The sequence below is a fragment of the Myxine glutinosa genome, chromosome 13 (genome assembly GCF_964187855.1).
Source record: "Myxine glutinosa chromosome 13, kmMyxGlut1.1, whole genome shotgun sequence".
NCBI lineage: Eukaryota > Metazoa > Chordata > Myxini > Myxiniformes > Myxinidae > Myxine > Myxine glutinosa.
Window position 1 is genome coordinate 90,324,334 of NC_136273.1, and position 22,962 is coordinate 90,347,295.

At 48.4% G+C, this 22,962-nt stretch overlaps 1 protein-coding gene across 2 annotated transcripts in view; it reads right to left on the reverse strand.

The window, feature by feature from the left end:
• Positions 1-22,962, reverse strand: part of LOC137439111 (peroxidasin homolog) — a 106,959-nt gene that overhangs the window by 54,277 nt on the left and 29,720 nt on the right. Inside the window, exons 4-10 of one of the 2 annotated variants that reach the window (XM_078767767.1) lie at positions 14,475-14,546; positions 14,196-14,267; positions 13,842-13,913; positions 12,316-12,500; positions 3,698-3,815; positions 3,440-3,606; positions 2,897-3,169 (exon numbers count right to left, since the gene is read on the reverse strand). In XM_078767767.1, coding sequence (XP_078623893.1) covers positions 2,897-3,169; positions 3,440-3,606; positions 3,698-3,815; positions 12,316-12,500; positions 13,842-13,913; positions 14,196-14,267; positions 14,475-14,546 — 959 coding nt within the window. Of the gene's footprint in view, positions 1-2,896; positions 3,170-3,439; positions 3,607-3,697; positions 3,816-12,296; positions 12,501-13,841; positions 13,914-14,195; positions 14,268-14,474; positions 14,547-22,962 lie in introns of those variants that run through there. The other variant, XM_078767768.1, reaches the window with a different exon arrangement.

The following is a 22,962-nucleotide window of genomic DNA, read 5'->3' on the forward strand; positions in this document are numbered from 1 at the left end:
GCCAGATTAATAAAATTTATTGTATTTGATGGGAAAAACAATTTTATAAATATTAGAAGAGTTTCGTTGAAATGTATTTTGCTTGGTGTTTCAAGAAACTCCGCCCTCTGTACCTTTCGGACAATTTATTGTCGAGGACTTCAGACGATTGCCGCAAAATCTCTTCATTTAATCCGATTCAGCGCAATCTGTATGTGGAGTCAGTAGATTCGTGATGGATGATCATGTCGAGTAGATCTGCACGATGTGTCAACACTCCGGTCATGTTGGGCGGTGTATGTCTGCAGAGCACCTCCTTCTTTCCACTTGATCGATCCATTCTTCACTTTCTCCATTCCCTTGCTTGAACCTTTAAACACTTTATGTACGCGGCCATACAAAAGCTCATTCTCATCAATCCAGCAACCTACATCATCTGGGAGAGATCCATTTCCATATCCCCACCGCACAAAGACCAAACTTCGAATGGATCAGTTTGTTTGTTTTTCCAACAATTTGGAAACTTGTGAACAATTTGGTGAACATGGAACTTTTCTGGTTGACAAAACACGTTTTGTCCAACGTTCTGAAACGTTCCACTGTTCTGTCCCCCAACCGTGCGTACATAATAAATATATGGTCTGATGGGGCCAGTCTGTTAAAATGTGCACAGTCTACAATAAATGTGGCTGAAGAAGGTGAACGGTGATCCTGGATTTTGGGAATTTCACCAGGTGGGGGTTACTGGCAGACCGTGTGTGCACAGCGGAAACCTGGCGGGTGAGGGGGACAGACCATGCAAAGAGTGGATGGTGCAAGAACAGATACGAGTTAGCAGAAGAAGACAGAGACCACTGACCTGTTTGTGATGTGAAAATGATAAGCCCAGCGAATCCTCTTCATCGCGGGAGATTGAAATGATCAGGTCTTGGTTTCCACAGTGTCATGTTGAGCAAGGTGTGAGGCAGAGGCACCAGGCCAGAAGGGAGAGCAGTTCTCCAAGCTGCGGATGAAAGCCTTGTAGGTTAGTAAATAAAGGTTTGTAGGCCGATAGATTAACGTTTAGGTGTGGCAAGCAAGGAATTTGTACGACGGAGGATGCCCATTCAGCAACTAGCTTTGGAGGCCAACATAAATGTGGTTTGACCAAGAAAGATCATGGCTGATAGTGAGAGACGCAGGAGTTTGAATGGCTGAACATCCTCAAGATGAATGTTAAGAAAGTAGATTGGAGGGTTTGCCGGACTGTCCTTTCGGAGAGAGATAGAGTGAGAGTGCGAGATTTTTCAGGATTGAAAGACATATTCCAGTTGTTTGACCTGCTTGTGATTTTATTTCAATATCTGATGAGAGGGAAGAGGCTGCAACCAGCTTGTCTGAAGGATGAGGGATGTCACGACAGAGGGCGAGTCATCAGAAAAGGGATAAAGGGGATTTTCCAGAGAGTCAGAGAGATCATTGATGAAGAGATTCGGAATAAGACTGGGCCAGAACACTGGGTTGGAGCACTCCAGCCTGGAGAGGGAGAGGAGATGAAAGGATTCTGTTGAGAGCCGCACGTTGGCTACGAGAGTGGAGGAAGTCAATAATCCACGAGTGGAGTTGGCCGTAGATTCCACAAGCAGAGAGTTTGGAGAGCAAGGCGGGATGCCATGTAGACTGCATCAAAAGCTCGAGGTATGTTAAGAGGTCCTCCATCCATTGGTGGGAGAGTAGGAGCAGCACATCACAGGTAGAGTGATCTGGTCTGTATCCGAATTGGTGATCTGAGATCAGGCTGTTGAAAAAACAAAAAGGAAAGATTTGATGTCGACTGTGATGATGGGTTCCATGCAAAAAAATTTTTTTTTTTTAAATCCCAAGGTATCCTTTGGGTCAAGGTATCCCAAAGTATCAAGGTATCCCAAAAATCCCAAGGTATCCTTCTTCTTCTCCTTCACATCCGTGTCGCTTTTGTCTTTTCCATATTGAATATCTGTGGCGCGATTTTGGCCAACGTTCAGGAATCGGGTTATTCGGGGTAACTGTTAGGGCCACGGCGCCATCCGCTCGGCAAATTAACATCTTATCCACGGTCCGTAACAATTGAGGTCGGGCCGCGGCCCGAACAATCCGTACCAACAATCCGTAACAATTTGGCCTTTGGTCCAGCACCATGACAGAAACATCAAAAGCTCTCTCTAAATAGGTCAAGCAAAAAGGTGACCCCTTCTTTTCTCTTCAAGAGTGAGGCTCATGGAAGAGCGAGGCAAACTTGATAGTAGGGTATCGGGACAACAATTTGGCAAAACCAGAAACGGAATAAGCAAACAGGAAAAGAAGAGAGAGGGGATGGGAGGAAACACTGAAAACAGGAAGTAATAGGGTTGGAATTGTGCATCTATTTTCCTTCCTGATCTACAACTGCCGTGCAGGCCCTTAGGAGGTCGCGAGAATGGTGAGCCTGATACAGTAAAACAACAACTTCGTGCAGGAGCCTCATACTTGTATTTCACCTGGATAATCTGGGGTCGATTCCTGACCCAAATATTAAGTGTCGGATTGGTGCTTCGCAGACAGGGCGTGGTATCGCAAAAGTGCGCCATCCTTTGGATTAACATTAAGCTGGGTGTTCCATCTGCTAGCACTCATTGGTAGACGGGTAAAGATTCCACGGTGTCTTTCACGAAGATTAGGCAAGTTATCGCCGGCACCTCGGCACAAATGATAACTTCCTAGTCAAATCGCCTGCAGTCAAACGTCAGGCCTGGTCAGCCACTTTGTGAAGCACCTGGGCAAAAAACCTTCCCCGACTACAGGTGAGAAAACTTGTGGTCATTGTAGAAGTAGAAGTGCAGGTAGTACTGGTGCAGAAAAACAAAATGCTGCCCATTTACAAAGCCCCATCAGATACAATCTGGCATCCCAGCATCCCCACCTTGCACGATGATGGTGGCAGAAACATGTACAGAGTCGTAATTGTTGCCGGCATGGCACGTGTACCGCCCGGCATCATGGCGCGACACGTTCTGAATGAAGAGTCCACCGGAAGGAGTGATGGAGAAACGAATGTCAGCAGGTAGGCCCGAACCGTTTCCTCTCGTCCAGGCGATCCTGGGTGGGGGGAAGCCTGTGGCGCTGCACTCGAGCGTGATGCTCTGCCCTGACAGAACCTCGGTGTCCTGTGGCTGGATCGCGAAGCTCGGCTTAGCTACACCATGGAGGGATCGTCACAGAATGAGAAAGGAAGTCACAGAATTATTTGTGTGGTTATAACGAGCTCTCAGTGCTCAATACCATTAAACCACCACTTGGTCTGAGAAACAATAAATGTTTTATTTTTAAATCGAGCAAAGAAATAAGAAAATCTATTCATCTGTTACTCCTTGCACAAGTAAGGAATGCATAACACGAAGCGAAGAGAAATTCTTCATCCGCTCATCGGTTAAAAAGAAAATTACTCAGACTCCGAGTTACTGACTGGGAGAGCTGAAAGGTGTCAAGATGGCGTGCTGCGCCTTGACCTCTCCGGCGAGGTTCCTGGCCATGCACTGGTACAAGCCTTGATCCGACTCACGAGTATTCCGGATCATAAGTGTACCGTCCGGCAGAAGGTTCACGCGACTTTCCGACATGTCCAGCTCATTACTGCCGGGAAAGGACCAAAGGTCTCAGGATTCGATCTCAAACACATCCCAGTCTTGGGTGCAAAACATAGCATTGCCGTGACGACCCTCACTTGTTATGGAGCCAGACGATCTCGGGCTTGGGGTTTCCCTCAGCGCGGCACGTAAAGTACACCGTGTTACCAACAGACACGTCCACGTCCCTCGGCTGAGTGGTAATACGAGGAAGCTCTGGAGAGGATGGGTTTCAAAAAAGGGTTAAAAAAATACCCAACTTGGGATTGTTAGACCGAAACACCGAAAAAACACCACATTCTTTCTCGAACAATTCACCTTCGTATTGCAACACACAAACATCACCTTAAAACTCACAAAAATATCATTCATAACTATACAATGAAGAACTTGGTGTTGCTGAAGAAGGCTGGTGTCGATTTCCTCCTTCTATCCATCTTACCTCCTGCTTTTTCCTCTTCCCCTTTTCACCCTCTTTACCAGTTTTTATTTTTATTATTATTATTAATGTTTTTTTTTTTAATACAAAATTGTGTTTTTTATTAGCCAGCGCACACAAAGCAAAAAATGGGGTTAAGCAATTGGTTGACTTATTTATTTCAACTTATTTCAACTCGATGTTATATTTTGAACACGAATCGGACCATGAATCGGAAAACAAACCTGCCGTTTAACAGTACTCGGTCTCAGAATTGGTCCCGGTCGCGCGTGCGCAGAGTGCGATATATATATATATATATATATATATATATATATATATATATATATATATATATATATATATATATTTGTACTCTTTCTCCATTCCTGGCAGTCAAACAAATTTGAAAATCTTTCGGAAAAGTAAACTTACTTTTTTTGAGGACGTCATAATAAACACATACAACAGGCACGAAGAACTAAAGTAACGCGTTAGATAGGTGGTGTAATAGACACTGCATCAACGGCGGTAAACTTCCGGATTAAATTTTTTATGACCTTTAAAATCATTCTTTTATTTCAATTGAATTATATACTTAAACGCTGCACATGGTAACGTGTTCTATTAATTCTCTAATTTTATTACTTTTATTTGAATCACTTTTCAAAGCTGCTTTAGATTATTTATCTAATCTTCTGTCACTTTTATTTGTTTCCCTATTATTTTCACTTTTCTCCCAGTCCCAGTCTCCTTGACCTCTGACCCTTCCTGTCAAATTCAGTCAATCTCACCCCCACATGCCCCCACACTTTAAGCTGGGCTGTGTGTGGTTTCCTTGGTGAAGGCCAGCAGTGTTTTGCGTGAGCGGACAGGTTAGACAATGGATTTTATCAACTGAAAGCTGATAAGAGGATGTTAACCACCATGGGAAGTGAGATGATGCTGAAATTTTGAGAGTTTGCCCTTAATCGGAGCAAAAAAGGCCTTCTCCGCTTCGCGCCAATGCTTGCATCGTTAGCCGCACCTCACTTCGCAAACTCTTAGCGGCTTTTACTTGATAGAATAGATAGTTTCCTTTGACCTAGTCTTTCACATCTAATATATAAAGCTCTTTCTAACCACTGACTGGCTGATATTAATGTTCGTGTCGAATCCAGTACACTGGAAAAAACAAATGACAGAACCATCGGAAAGTGTCCGTAAATGAAAATTTACGTAAAAATCCGTAAACACATGTAAACAAGAAAGAGCAATCAGAGATTGCAAACACTCGCCACGACGTGTTTTTAGTGTTTTTGAGGCTTTTGTGTTAAAACAAATATGGCGACCAAACCACGTGACCGATGATGTCATTTTTTTTTTTCTCCACCAATTTATGATGAGGATTTAAGATGAGGCTCAATAAATTTCATCTTGATCAGATGAAGTTTTGTACTTGTCGAATTATGACGTCATAATGGAGGCGCCTATGACATCATTAACATATTGTTACGTTTGTAGGGGGTAGACAATGATTACCTTAGAGCCGGGTAGAGTGTATAGATTAGTGTGCTCCGACTGTCGTGAAGAAGAAGAAACCTTGATGTATCATAAGTAGGAAATTTGTGTAGACCGTATGTAGTGGAAGAGCTTGTATCTTCGTCCCCATGAGGGGTGGGGTTTGTTAATTAGCGAGGGATTATGGGTAAATTAATCCCCTGTATGTAATTGCCTCTGTAATCTTTTCCTGTGTTCCTTATGACACCACACTACTCACCATAGCAAAGCCAAGCAATCGACACCATAATTAATAACGCTAAATAAAAACCAACCGGAAACCAGGCATCGCACAATACCGTGGATAACATAGACTTGGTCAGCACACAGGACAAAAGGTCCGTGGAGCCACGCCTAGAAGAGCAGTGATTGGTCCGGGATTTGATTGGCACAATGACTGGTAAGATGGGACTCGTTGATAGCAGACATGGAGACGTCGTGGGATGACCTCAGAGCCTCAAGTACAAAATAAATGGAATGGTGGACATTTTCCCCCTTCTTGTCCAGGATCCCATAGCGAACAGTCGCATTTTGGTCTTATCGTTCTGGAGCCCATAGCGAACGGTCAGTTATTGGCTCTTGCGCAAGGAAGATTCATCACGAACAGTCATGTTCCGACATCTTGATAGTGATCGTGAGGAGGAAGAACTGCAGACCGAGAACTGCGGTTTCCCGAACAAGATGGTGAGGATAAGCGCGGCTGGAAGAGCGAACTGCGCACGGAGGCCTGGTTTTCCCGCCCATGAGCTGCGCGGCAATTCGCGTTTCCCACCAAGGTCGCGACGATCTTTGACGATTCCTGACGAGATTCCAGAGCAGCTTATAGCTAAGTGCCACAAACCACACATATGTATTTCCCAGTTATTTTATCCTTTGTCTGTATTCGGGTCTGTGTGGGAGCGCTCCACTTAGGAATCATAGTTTATCGTGCATTATTTTGTGACTGGCATTTTCTTTAATAAATCCGGTATTTTTGTACATTTTAATTCCGTGTCGGTTTGAGTCGATTTATTGCAGGGTCGAGGACGTCGGGTGGAGCTGTCCAGGTAAGTTTGTCATCCCCCTTTCCCTCGCATGTAACGAAGGTCCACCATTGAATTGATCGCCTCGGAGTGTTAAGCTTGTTTGGTCATCCGTGTTGTGGTGAAATTGTACCAAAGTTGAACCCAGGTTTGGTGCTCCCTTAAACCGCTGGGCGGTGTCTATAAGACCTCGGACGTCCGCGACTCGAGGCCACTCCTGCGACATCATTATACAATGCCATGTAGAATTGAATGGTACGTACCCGCCTATATTCTAGGTTTGCTTGCATTGACTGATATATTCAATCTTTCTCATATGATGCCTAGATCCTGACATGTATGTTGCTTGATGTACTTTACAGGATGATGTACAGATCTGATTGAGATTAAACCATACATATGGAACACGTTGTGAATCTGGTTGATTTCCACAACACTTAATCTCAATCAAGATCTTCGGGAATGGTGGGACACGAGTCTGGCGATGGCCGGATGAACGCTGATCTCAGACGAGCGTTTCCCGACATTCTCCGTGCTCCTGCGCGGCCCACCTCGGAGAAGAATGACCAGCTGAGAGCCCATCGAGCCAGCTCCAGCCACGGAGCTCCGACGACTCTCGCTGCCGGTCTACCTCGACGGGACCGGAAGCGCAAGCATTTTGCGGAACCGCGCCGTCAAAGCGCGAACTGCTCTCCTGGGGCCCGGACGCCGGAGCAGGCGTGACGGACTCCGGCAAGGCGCCTGCTGAAGGAGGCCACTGGGAAATGTCCTGGGCCGCAACCCCGTCGGAACGACGGACCCGCTTGGCGCCGAAGGTACGAGTCTAGCCTCGGTTGCTCGAAACGCTAACGGCTCCGTCCGAGAGAATCATCCTAGATTTGCGTGCCTCGGCCCGAGATGAGATTCCCACGCGAGTGATCACGACTCCCATGTCGGCCATGCCTCCACACGGCCGGCACACTCCGACCACTCGCTACTCGGTGGAATCGCCTCCTCCGCGTGGGCCGGCACACTCCGACCACTCGCTGCTCGGTGGAATCGCCTCCTCCGCGCGGGCCGGCACACTCCGACCACTCGCTGCTCGGTGGGATCGCCTCCTCCACGCGGGCCGGCACACTCCGACCACTCGCTACTCGGTGGAATCGCCTCCTCCGCGCGGGCCGGCACACTCCGACCACTCGCTGCTCGGTGGAATCGCCTCCTCCGCGCGGATCGTGCACTGCTCGTCGGGATCACGCCGTGCCTCACACGGCCGGCTCACCCTGACCACTCGCTTCTCGATGGAACCACCTCCTCCGCGCGAATCGCACACTGCTCGTCGGAATCACGCCGTGCCTCACACGGCCGGCTCACTCCGGCTGCTCGGTGGAATCACCTCCTCCGCACTGCTCGTCGGGATCACGCCGTGCCTCACACGGCCGGCTCACCCTGACCACTCGCTGCTCGGTGGAACCACCTCCTCCGCGCGAATCGCGCACTGCTCGTCGGAATCACGCCGTGCCTCACACGGCCGGCTCACTCCGGCTGCTCGGTGGAATCACCTCCTCCACGCGAATCCCCTCGCTGCTCGGTGGAACCACCTCCTCCGCGCGAATCGCGCACTGCTCGTCGGAATCACGCTGTGCCTCACACGGCCGGCTCACTCCGGCTGCTCGGTGGAATCACCTCCTCCGCGCGAAGCCGCACGTTGCTCCCTTCGCGGGCCCTACTCGGCGAGGCCGGCGATTCCTATCGCTGCTCGCCGGAATCACCTCCTCCCACACGAATCACGCGCTGCACCATCGCTGGATGGCATCCTCACTAGGCAGGACGCGCCAGTCGCGCGCGCCGCATCTTCGCTGGATGGACCCCTTCTTCACGCGAAGCCATTCCTATCGCTGCTCGCTGGAATCACCTCCTCCCGCACGAATCACGCGCTGCACCATCGCTGGATGGCATCCTCACTAGGCACGACGCGCCAGTCGCGCGCGCCGCATCTTCGCTGGATGGACCCCTTCTTCACGCGAAGAGCACGTGATTCCCCTCGCTGGCACTACTCTGTGGCCCCATTGCTGCTGGTCGGAATCCCACCTACGCATGGCTTCTCAGCGAGGCCGGCGAACACCGCTGCCCGGACTCGCCTCAACGCGTGAGGCTCATTTGGCTCCACTCGGGGACTCGCCGAGCATGGTCTTCCTAAACTTTCATCTTCTTCCGCTGTCATAACCTTAATAAACAATCTTAAAAGGGTTCTAAGGGGTTCACGGCACTCGGGGATTTGTGAAATGTGATTTGTGAAATGTGATTTGTGTTGGCGTGATGTATCGTATCATGCTAGATACCATTGATAACTACCGCACTGCTGCCGCTATTCCCCGCTTCAACCCCGGACAAACCCTGCCTGAAAGCCATCGAACGGGACGCTACTTCAGGCCGTGCAAATTATTGCGGCCCAGCGTGCTCGCCCTCTCGTCTCAGCGTGCCACGCTGGCTCGACAGGCCGAGAACGACTTTCGGTTTTGCCAACGAACCGCACGCGCCCGAACCAATTGATGACGTCACCGACTAATCACGCGTTTGCTCTACGGCGTCATTAACGTAATTGCGTGCTTCACGCGATCTCATCATCGGGGATTCGTTTCCATGTACCTTGGTAAACTACGTACCAAATGTCCTTTACGTAAACGACGTAAACTACGTCACGTGGCGCTACCTCAAGGTCGCGTGCCCGCGCCGTTTAGGGAGTACACGGTGACCTCGTGAAATGGTGACATTGAGCGTCGCGCCCGACTCCCTTGTCACCTGCGCAAGTAACGGGGGCACCGTACTGCCTGCTCGCCCTTGACTCTGGGCTTGTTGTTTATCGGACAGAGCTCTTGGCTCGTATCCACGCACATTTCGAGACTGCGAGACGCCTCGTCTGATTCCATTTTCCCTCTGCCCCAGACTGACTGTGACTCAGACTGACCCAGACTGTGAAGGTCGTCTGACTTCGGTATGCGGCGCGCCGCTGCAACCTCGGTGGGGGGGGGGGGGGGTGGAATCCCAGGAGGTTGGGCAATCCATCCGCGATCCGGATGCCGCGATCCGGATGCCGTTCGGTATAACGCCTCCCACCTCGCCCCTTGTGGGGACCCAGGATGACGTCCATGGATGTCTTTGTGTCTTTGAGTGAGTCTTTGCGTCCATGGATGGTCGATCCGAGCCATTCAATGAAGGCGTTGAATGGATGGATCGGTCGGACATCCGTGGATGGACAATCCATCCGGGACATCTAGCATGGATGGACAGTCCATCCGGGGCGATGGCTGTCTTTGGGTCTCTGAGTCTTTGCGTCCGTGGATGGTCGATCCATCCGCGGTCCGGCTGGATCCGTGCCATGCAATGAAGGCGTTGAATGGATGGATCGGTCGGACATCCGTGGATGGCGAATCCATCCGGGACGTCAAGCATGACAATCATCTCGACATCTAGACAATCCATCCGGGACAACGCTGAGACAAACAAGGTTTGTCCAGCCGGGACTCTCTCTCGGTTTGTGAATGGGACAATTCAATTCGCTTTGTATGGGACAATCCTTCCATCCGGGGCATCCTCTCGGTAGCCGGTATAGCCGATCTTCTCCGATCCTCCGAGCGCTGTACAGCAGGACAGGATTGCCATATGCATCCCGGAGGTTCTGCGCGCTTCGCTGGAGAGGCGCGTTCCGGTCGTTTTGTGCGTCGTCGTAATCAGCCATGCCGGTCGTCCAGGCAGCCTTCAGAGGCCGCTCGTGTCTCGTGCGAAGGATCGCTGCCAACGGTAGATTCACGTGCCGGAACACGAGTTTGTAATGCGTATGAGCTGCCGTCAGAGGACGCTCGAGTCTCGTGATTCAACAGGGCCGCTGCCGGTGTCGAGTAACTCTCGTTATGGCTCTCATCGATTCTCTCCCTCGGCAATTCCATGACATGGACCTAACATGGATCGATCATGTACCCTTGGGAGCCTAGGCAGGTACAGACTGCAATGGACTCACTGTAATGGCCTCCTGTCATGTAACCTTACTTACGGTTACAGCTGACTGTAAAGAGGCTTACTGATTTACACATGTGTTGCATTGCGACGAATGGACATTCGCTCTTCGCCAAGGTACAACGTATCCTATCTAGCTACTGTGCCGACGACCCCGCTGTAAGACTAGACTATTGTGACCCACGTGACCGTCCCTCCCTTCGCCTGATACACCCCTGCCTGAAGCAGTGAAGGCACTGAGGTGCCCCTCCGACACCTGCCTCCAGCGGCTACTCCGAAGCAGGGGGACTCCGGGCTTGGGGATATCGTACCCGGTAGTTTCCGACCCTGTGTTGGCAGGGTAATTTCGCCACCCTGACCGCTATGGAAGGACCGACTGACTTTATAGGGAAATATGTCTTTAACACCCCAATAATAAAATGATGACTTCCTCAATCCATTAATGCTGACGCGCACTCGCTACCTGCCGAGCGGCAGTATAGTTCTAACGGTGGGGAGAATGTGGTGAAATTGTACCAAAGTTGAACCCAGGTTTGGTGCTCCCTTAAACCGCTGGGCGGTGTCTATAAGACCTCGGACGTCCGCGACTCGAGGCCACTCCTGCGACATCATTATACAATGCCATGTAGAATTGAATGGTACGTACCCGCCTATATTCTAGGTTTGCTTGCATTGACTGATATATTCAATCTTTCTCATATGATGCCTAGATCCTGACATGTATGTTGCTTGATGTACTTTACAGGATGATGTACAGATCTGATTGAGATTAAACCATACATATGGAACACGTTGTGAATCTGGTTGATTTCCACAACACGTGTCACCATGAGGGTTCACCAGAGGGTAGTCATACGACAATATGTTATTCCACATGGAGAGTTCTTTACAATGAGCCATGTCTCAATTTTTTCTATACAGCACTTTCGGAGATATAGAGGTGCAATTTTTTTTCCCAAGATGGCGCCCGTACCATGTGACCTATGACATCATAATTATCGTTTAAAAAATTTACAGGAGGATATGCACCAATGGTGAAAAATTCATGTCAATCAGAACAACGGTTGCAGAGAAAAGCATATTTATTCTGTGCGGACAAACAGACAAACAAACAGACAAACAGACAAAAATGCAAAACCCTCTACTCTGGCGAGGGTAAAAATAAGAATAAAAAAAATATTTAAAAACCACAATACATAGTTAGAATTTGAAAATTGTAATTTCTATATCTCTAAAGTCTAAACTATGAAACAAGCATGACAATAATGTCCATAAGTGAAAAAAAGAAAAAGCGTCTGTAAATGAAAATGTACGTAAAAAACAACAAAAAAACAAAAACTTAAAGGTGCCCTTAAAAAACAAAAAACCTCAATCGATATCTAGAATTTGAAAATTGTAATTTCGTGTAAACTGTGAAATAAAAATCCCAATGAAAATTTATGTAAAACCATAAACTATTCTGTAAAATAAATAAATAAATAAATATTTTAAAAGCCTAAATATATAACTAGCAGCAGATCAGTGATGCTTGCCTACAATCATAAAGCTTCTATTTAAAATGTACCTGGTGCTCACCAAATTATATTTATCAAGGGTGGTTTGTTATTGCTTACACAATGTGTAACCATACTCTAGTAATACACAACAGCTAAAATGTACACCATGAACCTTAAAGACCGCAGACAAAAAGGAAATTATAGTAAAATCCCCCGGGCTCTAACCCACCTCCCATCCCGTGTCATACCAGCCGTGGGTTCTCCACAATCAAACTCGTCGGCAGTTACTGTGATTATGGGTTTCCGGTAGAGCTCGTGTGGTTGCTCACACGTTGCAGCGGCCTGTGGGCCACCATGCCTTGCAAGCATGATCAGCAGGCCAGGCAACCAGCGCAGCGAACAATCGCACACCAGCATGTTCGAATCCAGGCGTCTGCACAGTTTGTTCGTTCAAAGCAAAGAAATACAAACACTTTGTGACACTCTTCCCTTTGTTTGGAAATTGCAAGCAGGTCATCCTGACAAGTTAACGTTTGCCTTCGGTTATTCGGAAATGCAACAAAAATAAGCAACAAGCAAGCAATGGCCAGACTACATGACTTTCCTTTTTGCAGCACTCAAAAATCTAAACTCAACAGGTATGCCTTCTTGATAAGAATTACAACTATTACTGATACAGGTGTCAGATCGATATATTACGAGGACTAGTGAGGCCACAAGCAAACAGACAATGCAGAAACGGCGAATGCTAAAGCATGAAACCAATAAATTCCACATTCCTGTAGCACCTTCAGTCGCACGTCAGACATGGACAGCAAGTTCGTGAAGGACTTCCATGAAAAACGTACCCATTCGCAAACAAACAGGTACGTGTGTTCCATTCCCAGTCAATGGCGAATCCGCATATGGCGATCCGCGAATTTCACGTTTAGGACGTAAAACCGTCACGGCATTTCGTCATTCACTTGAACTCGATATCTCTTTTTTCATTCCAAACAGCATAACTCCAATCACAAATACACATTAACATAATAAACTTTTAACAACATTTGTGACATAAACAAATATTTAAATCCTGATGTGAAGTTCCGTAAGGTTGGGTGAATACAATTACGAATTCAAAATCGTAATTGTATTCACTTAATTCAATCATCGATTGATACTTTAACAAAACGATTAACACGATTAACGTTTAACGATTTAACATTACGATTGAATGACGGCTGTATTGGGATATTATCAAACCCGCGCATTGCCGTCATCTGTCCACTTCCGGATTCGCGGCAGGTTCGTAATTCTCATCACAATCTAAACAGTATTTGTAGAATTTCAATAAAAGCCACATCACTGTTCATAATCGGTAAATATTATTCCATCGTGTTTGGAAAAACTGGAAAATTGGGAAAAAAATTGGAAGAACAATATAGCCTCTTTTACTCCAAGTGGTCCCAGGAATACCCACCCAAAATATCGTTGCGATCGGTTGAGCCGTTTTTGCGGTACCTTCGAACGGACGGACAGACATTTGGTGAATGAAAGTAAGATGACGACAATTTTTATCACAGGCATCGTATTTCTAAAGTACTGATTGCTTAAACCATCAAACATTAAGAGGCCAAAATGCAAGAGACAGTCACGTGACATCACCGATGCCCAGCGAATGGAATCATGTTCTGAAAGTTTACAAACAATGGGGTTTCTGTAATAGGCCTATCTACAATATGGCCATTTTAAGCAGACAAAGCAACAAATTGACAAAATAACAGGGCCTTACAGCCGTTTGAGCGAGTCGAGTTTCTGCAGAGCACGTGGACCGATATGCTTGATATGGTTGTTGTGAAGGAACCTTGTCGGGCAAAGTTGGGGGCCAAGTTGGGGGCAAAGCCGGGGCAGGGGTTGGATGAGAAAACAAGAAGTCTTTACTTTTATAAACGATCATATTAGCATTCCTACACAGCAAAGCGGAGCCCAATGTTAAATGGTTTCTGAGGTTAAACCCGCAAGAGCAACCTGGCAGGAAGAACATATGTTTCTGGACGTAGAAACGTTCCCTCCCTTTTTGTCGCCAAACTCACTAACTCACCATCCCCTCCCACCGCCCCTCCTTCCTTCAAACCCTCGAACTCACAGGCGTTCCAATCTGGGCAGGTTGCTGATCGCATCGGCCTCCAGTTCCTCGATGCGGTTAAAGTGCAGATATCTGTAGGAAATCCCTCATCACGTACAAGTCCACGTGATAAACAAAGACTTTAAACACGTGTACATACATGTGTCTCTTCATAGATAAGAGACACACGCCCTTCAGTAAAAGCATCGTTTCAACTTTTACATTTTTTTTCAAAATACAAATCACTGATCAAGCAAATATGATGTTAGCTTTTCAATATACATTCGACGTGGAACTCACAGCTGCTCGAGGGAACGCAGACCGTAGAACGCTTGCCGATGGATCGTGTGGATATCATTTTTGTATAAATACCTGAAAAATACATTATTATTACAGCATGTATGTGTGTGTGTGTATATATGTATGTGTGTGTGTGTGTGTATAGGTATGTGTGTGTGCATATGTGTGTGTGTGTGTGTGTGTGTGTGTGTGTGTGTGTATATAGGTATGTGTGTGTGCATATGTGTGTGTGTGTGTGTGTGTGTGTATATATGTATGTGTGTGTGTGTATAGGTATGTGTGTGTGTGTGTGTATAGGTATGTGTGTGTGCATATGTGTGTGTGTGTGTATGTGTGTATGTGTGTATATATATGTATAGGTATGTGTGTGTATAGGTGTGTGTGTGTATATATATGTATGTGTGTGTGTATAGGTATGTGTGTGTATATGTGTGTATATGTGTGTGTATATGTGTGTGTATATGTGTGTGTGTATATATATATATATATATATATATATATATATATATATATATATATATATATATATATATATATATATATATATATATATATATATGTTGTTGCGGAGATGAGGACTGTATTTTTTTGATTGTGTGCTGTACTATTATTATTATTGGTTATTCTGCGCCCCCCTACCTCCGGAGCTGTGTAAAGGTGAAAGGGCATCCCATAATTAGTCCACAAGCATACACGTCAGCCAAGTAATAGAATACCCCTGTTGATAGTTATCTCTTATTCTGTGTTCTAGGGTAAGGCTGTGTCTCCCATTAATTGAAGTACTCCATTGCACCAGTGAAAGAGAATAGATCCCCTTTCATTCCCATCCCCAAAACCTCCATTTCCTATCACATCCCCTTTCGTCATTGCTGAGCCCTCGATTCTCAATTACCTCCCCTCCAATAACCGCCATTGACCACGAGGCTCGAGTCGGGGAAGAAAGGCGTGTCTCCACCTCATCATAGAGGGGAAGAGGGGCGTGCCCGCCCGTCGTCATCCAGGGCGGAGCCCGAGGGTCGCGCGACCAACCAGGGCCGAGGTGAGCACCCCGATGGGCGTGTCCAAAACGCCAGCGGCTTAATCGCTGGAGGCGCTATAAAAGGCGCGCACGGAAGTGAGTCGTGAGTTGGTCTGAGTTGGTTGAGAGTCGGTCGTCAAGTGGAGAGTGGTGAAGAGTCAGTCAGTAGAGTCGGTGGTCAGTTGGTTGCGTTGGTTGCGGTGAGGAGTCGGTGGTGGTGGTCAAGTGGTTGCGTTGGTTGCGGTGAGGAGTCGGTGGTAAAGAGTGAGGGACCAAGAAAGAGTTGAGGGTTTGGACCAACGAGTCAGACAAGTCCTGGGAACGCAGCGGAGGCCGCAGCAGCAAGAACACCCAACAGCCACTTGGGGCCTGAACGGCGGTTTGGAGCAGGGCCGAAAAGGAACGGCGGCTGCTAAATGCGCCGGTTGAGCTGCAGGACCCCCTTGGACCTCCCTCTCCCTCCAGCCATCCACCTCCTGCCTTTCCACCCTTCTTGTGTACGTGAGTTTGTTTTGTTTGTTCTGTCCCTGGGTATTTAATTAAGTCTGTAGGTAAGCTAAAATTTGCACTGTGTCACCTGCGTCTTATGTGTTGTAAATAAACCTTGATTGCTCCTTTTTGCTTGTGTAAATAATAAATCCAATTACTCTTCTGTCCGTCTTCTCGTTTTATTCCTTTTCCTCTTGCATTTCGTCGTTTTAGTCTTTTCCCAGATTGGGCAGCTGCGGTGCGATACGGCCAAAGTTCTGGGTGAATCGGGTGAGTCAGGGATCCTGTAACGGTCGCGGCAATACCACCGCTCGGTAAATAACATCTTAATCCGCGATCAGTAACAATTGGTGTCTGGGAGTGAGATTCGAGGCCCGAACCAAATTTTTAAAACGAATAGAGAAAAAAAAAATTTGGTCAAAATTATGAGCTGCCGAAATTTGTTTTTTTTAAAGAAAAACCCGAATTTTGAAATCGCGCCATGGCTGGTCAAGGCGACGGGATGCCGGTGGGAGAAATAGAGGGGTTAGGAGTAACCCAGGATCAAATGGAGGGGAGCAATGAGGAGGCGGTTGAGGGAGTATCAGGCGCGCAAAATGGCGCCTCGCACATGGCCACGGCGACCGCGACCGTAGCAGCGCCGCTGGTGGATTCGAACCTTTTTATGTTGCAAATGGGGGCCCTTATGGAGAGGCTAGAAGCAAAAATGGGGGTAATGGGAAACCAAATGGGGGTAATGAGGGACGAAGCGAGGGGTACCGGTGAGGGGTTAGACAAGAAATTTGGGAAGTTAGACAATAATTTTGAGGAGTTAGACAAGAAATTTGGGAAGTTAGACAATAATTTTGAGGGGTTAGACAACGGGATAAAAGAGGTGAGACATGGGTTAACGGGGGTGGAAAATAGAATGGCTGCCCAGGAGAATCAGATAGAGGGGATGAAAAATGGGTTAATGGGGCTAGAAAATAGGATGGAGGACAAATTGCAGGAAATAGGGGAACAATCTGCCAGGGAAATCAAACGAATGGGAAACCAGATAGAGGAGGTGCAAATCGGGTTAGAAAGTAAACTGGATGCTCAGAGGGATGAATTGGGACAGATGAGGGTGGCATCTACAAAAGAGATGGGGGAGATGAAAGAGGAGATACAACGAGGTGTGGGTGAGGAGGTCTCGGGGCTACGCGAGGAGGTAAAGCGAGGTGAGAAGCGTATGGAGAAAGAAGTGAGGAATAATACGGCTAGGTTACAAGGGGGAATAGAAGATCTGACGGAGGAGGTGGAACAGCTGACAGAGGGACAGACGGAGCTAGTGGAGCAGGTTCAAAGGAACACTGCGGTACTAGAAGGGTTAAAGGCGACACAAAAAGAAATTAAAAACGAATTAATAGCGACACAGAGGCAATGTCAGATGGTACGTGAGGAACTGACAATGAGGGTGGATGAGGTGACAGAGATAATGGAGACAAAGGACCGGCAGGTGAGGAAGCACATAGAGACGGTCACGGTAGCCTTAGAGGACGAACTTGAGGAGACGCACCGAGAAATAAAAGAGGTTAAACAAAAATTAGAGGAAGTGGAAGAAGAGGTGAGTGAAATTAAGAAGAGACGGACAGAAACTAAAAGAGAAATCCAGGAGGAGGTGATGGAATATGTGCAAGGTCGGTGCTCAACTCATAATGTGATGCTCACTAACCAAATAAAAAGTTTGCAGGTGGCAGAGGAGGTGCGACGACGAGGTACGGAGGTGAGTGGCAATGTATATGATGTGAGGAAAGCTTCAGTCGGCTTGGGGATTGGTTTGGATCCGGGTGTTCGTGAAAGGCCGTTGGTGAAGTGTGCGACAGGTCTGGTGTGCGAAAAAAGAGGTGTGCGAGAATGTCCGACCATGGGGTGTGTGAGGAAAAAGTGCACGCCGAGGAGTGAGTGTGCCGTCAAGAGTGAGTTGGTCGAAGCGCGTGTGCGAGGGAGCACAGGGAAGCGCGGTGTGGTGAGTGTTACGGAGGAAGTAACGAAAAAGTGTGCGCAAGAGGATGCGCGAGAAAGGTGTGTAACGGACAGGTGCATGGGGAAAGAGCGCGCTGTCAAGAGTGAAGGAGAATGCACGCCTGTGGTGAGTGTTACAGAGGGTGTAACGGGAGAGTGTGCGCAAGAGTGTGCGCGAGAAAGGTGTGTAACGGACAGGTGCATGAGGAAAGAGTGCGCTGTCGGGAGTAAGGGTGAGTGCGTTGTCAAGAGTGGTGATGAGAGTAGTGAGAGTGACACGGAGCGTGAGTTGGTTGTGACAGGTGAGAAAGGATGCACACCTGGAATGGTAGAGCGTGTGTGGGAATGCACGCTGGAATTGGTAGTGAAGCACGTGGTTGGGTGTGCGAGTGAAAGCACACCTGTGATTGTCACAGAGGAGGTGACCGAGGAGGGGGCGCAAAGAGGTGTGTTGGTGAGGTGTGCGAGCGACGAATGTGTGCCAAGGTGTTCGGTGGTCAGGTGTGTGACCAAGTCGGTGAGCGGAATGAGTGTACCGAGGTGTGTAAGAAAAGGTACGACGAGGAGCATGGAAACGGCTGCATGTATGAGCAAGAAAGGGGTAGCGTATGCTTGTAAGCATGCAGGTGAAGCATCGACGGTAACCGGGTTAGAGGTTAGAACGACTTATAGCCGAATCGGGCCCTCGGTGCGCGTCGGGCAGCTTCGCGTGCCGCGAGGACCAGCGGGGATCCGAACCACGGCGGTTTCGAAAGAACCGCCGTACGCGATCCACGCTGTGCCTCGCTTGGAACGGCCGCGTCCGGGCTCCACTAGGCGGAGCGGGCAGCCCGATAGGAAGGGTCGTCATGGCGACCACTTTCTATTGAGACGTGCCGGCAGGTCGAGATCGGGACATTGGATGGCTCCACGCCGAGGTGGTGCGTGGGATCTCGGCACGGGTAAGCCCCCGTCCCTGCACCGAGTGCTGGACGCATCCAGCCGCCGGCACCAAAGAACCCGCGTTCATTGCTCGGCTGTACGAAGCCGGGCTGTAGACGTGAATTGGCGCACCGAGAGGATGTAATAAGTAGACGGGTGATGAGGATAGTGTTTTGGCCCCGAAATTAGAAAAAGGCAGATGATGGGTAGAATTGGCAGTAAATGGAAAATTTTTGAATTGGTTGGAATTTGGACGAGCAAAAATTGATAGAGAGACCCCCGATGTGGTGGGATGGCAAATCCACCATCCCTCACAGAGTGGGGCAAATGCGCAATAGATTAGGGGGTGTATGGCAGTGAAAACTAGCCCGGGTGGGTTAGGATATTGATAGGGATCTAGCGAAGGTGACATTAGGTAACGTTAAGTTTAGTTAGTGACTGATACCTGTAGTGGGGACGCAGGTAGATTAGTATGGATGATAATGACGTGGGAGCGCAATAGTTTAAAGGGACGACTGGGAAGCGCAAGTTTCAGAGGGGAGTAGTTAGCTGAGATGATGCCGTGTGTGAGGATTGAACAGGTGTGATTGCACAGGTGTGCAACTGAACAGGTGTGTGGAGCAGTGTATGAGTGAGTAATGGTGAGGTGTGTTGTGTTGACCCAATGGTCCAGGAAGAGGAGGAGGGTGCAGGTGGCACCAGGTATGATTGCACAGGTGTGCAACGACAGGTGAATGGAGGACAGGTGTATGGAATAAATGGTATGGAGTATTGGAATGGATGGTCGTGGAGTGAGTATGGTGGAAATTGTGGAGTGGAGTGGATGGTGCGAAGGTGTGAATGGGGGAAGAGTGGACCCCCATCACGGATACCCGGGGCGGGTAGTGTAAGTGTTAGGTAGAGGGTACAGGTAAATTGTGGTTGGATATTGGCATCTGTGGTGCGGGTGAAAGAATGGTCTTTGGATGGGTGCATTAGTGTTGTGGAAATGGCTGGGCGTGTAGCCTGTTAGTGTGTGTAGTTGGTTTGGGCACTCCACCACTGTGAGGATGTCGGCCAGGTGAGGCCGCAGGTGGGCTCTGGGAGCCGGTAGTTGTGGATGGGGCCCGAGGATCCGGAGGACGGACCCGGGTAGCCCAGTGCCAGAGCCAGGAGAGGGCCTTCCCCAGTTAGTTAGGTTAGGGTGAGGAGCTAGGTAAGCTCAGGTGGCAACTGCAGTGGTGGAGGTGTGCAGGTGGGTAGACCTGCTGGGAGAGCTACACGTCGCAGCCCAGAAATTGTGCGAAGGCACCGGGAAATGAATCGGGGGAGTGAGACCCCAAATTGAGAAGCACCACAGTTTGGTCAATGGGAATTGGTTGTTAGAACCCATAGTGTAAGTGGCCAATGGATTGGCAGGGAAAGACCCCGGGTAGTGTAAAGTGTGTTAAAATCATTTAGAGGATAGTTAGGATGAAGGATCTCCTCGCACCATCTGCATCCACTCACCTGAGGTGACAGGTACTCCACTCCACACCATGCCATGTTTTGATTATTTTTTACTGTGCAAATGTTTGGATTGTGAGACGCATCATGACGTGGGTGTGACATTGTGCTTTGTGTTCCATCTCTTCCTCCTTATGAGGATTGATGATAAATTTGGTGATGGCAAATTTTGAAGTAGAGGGATTGTGGAGACGAATTTGGTATAGGGGAAATATGGGGAAGACGTGACAGTAGTGACGAATTTGTAAATGTGTAGATTTTTGTACATATGGGGTAAGGGCAAGGGTAGGTTAGGTGACAGGGGGGTGACGTACGGTAGGGACGAGCTTTCTCACTTCGCCCTCCGTACGCATTTCGCCTTGCATTGCCTTATTGATGTGTACCCTTGTGACCTTACCCCTCGCTCAATTGTCTTTCCCCTTTTGTCTCCCACATGACCTGTGCGCCATTGGGTGCCGAGGGGAGCGTGCGTGGGTCGGCCATTGTGCGCCCGAAATTCCCAGAACCAGCTGTCTGCATCGATGCACCACATTATGGACCACATGTCTGTGGCCGAGCACCACTTATGGACCCATGGGTTGGGGCATGGCCCCTCTGCTGGAACTGGCCACGAGGGCCCGAAATCTTGCTGGCGGACCTTGGCCACAGGGCACCGATGCCCCACAGGTGAACCACACTAGTCGGCCCTGTGGGCCATAAATAAAATAAATAAAAAGGACACATTGGGTGCAAGTTTTAATACAAATAGGCCGCCAGTAAGCAAAGCAAAAGAATGACAACATCTGGAAGAACAAATAATAATCACCAGCAGAGGGAGCCGAAGAGCAAGAGATCACCTGCAGGGTTAGGGGTTGTTTGGTTATTTTTATTCATGAACAGTGATGACTGTGCACCGATTGGTGCTTGAGGGTGCTTTGGTGCGTTTTTGGGTGCTTTAATGGTGCATTGATGCAGAGCAGACTGTCTCCCCCCCCAGAAAGAACAATCACAGGTCCTGGGTTAGTCTTGTAAATAAAAGTAGCGTCAATTGTAAATAATGCTTCCCACCGTCAGTGTATAGTTTGAAGACCATTCCGCGATTCGGTTAACTGTGGGCGTAAGTCTGTTAGGCAGGGTGCAATGGAGCAGCGGGACACATTTATTTATGTTTTAAAACTGTCGCACTCAGGGTCAGGTTAAAAATAGAGGGAACTACACCTACGTGTCACACTAAAAATAAAAGTTGTAGGACCGGGACGTGCCTAAGAGGAGGAGGGTGCAGTGTTGCGGAGATGAGGACTGTATTTTTTTGATTGTGTGCTGTACTATTATTATTATTGGTTATTCTGCGCCCCCCTACCTCCGGAGCTGTGTAAAGGTGAAAGGGCATCCCATAATTAGTCCACAAGCATACACGTCAGCCAAGTAATAGAATACCCCTGTTGATAGTTATCTCTTATTCTGTGTTCTAGGGTAAGGCTGTGTCTCCCATTAATTGAAGTACTCCATTGCACCAGTGAAAGAGAATAGATCCCTTTTCATTCCCATCCCCAAAACCTCCATTTCCTATCACATCCCCTTTCGTCATTGCTGAGCCCTCGATTCCCAATTACCTCCCCTCCAATAACCGCCATTGACCACGAGGCTCGAGTCGGGGAAGAAAGGCGTGTCTCCACCTCGTCATAGAGGGGAAGAGGGGCGTGCCCGCCCGTCGTCATCCAGGGCGGAGCCCGAGGGTCGCGCGACCAACCAGGGCCAAGGTGAGCACCCCGATGGGCGTGTCCAAAACGCCGGCGGCTTAATCGCTGGAGGCGCTATAAAAGGCACGCACGGAAGTGAGTCGTGAGTTGGTCTGAGTTGGTTGAGAGTCGGTCGTCAAGTGGAGAGTGGTGAAGAGTCAGTCAGTAGAGTCGGTGGTCAGTTGGTTGCGTTGGTTGCGGTGAGGAGTCGGTGGTGGTGGTCAAGTGGTTGCGTTGGTTGCGGTGAGGAGTCGGTGGTAAAGAGTGAGGGACCAAGAAAGAGTTGAGGGTTTGGACCAACGAGTCAGACAAGTCCTGGGAACGCAGCGGAGGCCGCATCAGCAAGAACACCCAACAGCCACTTGGGGCCTGAACGGCGGTTTGGAGCAGGGCCGAAAAGGAACGGCGGCTGCTAAACGCGCCAGTTGAGCTGCAGGACCCCCTTGGACCTCCCTCTCCCTCCAGCCATCCACCTCCTGCCTTTCCACCCTTCTTGTGTACGTGAGTTTGTTTTGTTTGTTCTGTCCCTGGGTATTTAATTAAGTCTGTAGGTAAGCTAAAATTTGCACTGTGTCACCTGCGTCTTATGTGTTGTAAATAAACCTTGATTGCTCCTTTTTGCTTGTGTAAATAATAAATCCAATTACTCTTCTGTCCGTCTTCTCGTTTTATTCCTTTTCCTCTTGCATTTCGTCGTTTTAGTCTTTTCCCAGATTGGGCAGCTGCGGTGCGATACGGCCAAAGTTCTGGGTGAATCGGGTGAGTCAGGGATCCTGTAACGGTCGCGGCAATACCACCGCTCGGTAAATAACATCTTAATCCGCGATCAGTAACAATATATATATATATATATATATATATACATATATATATA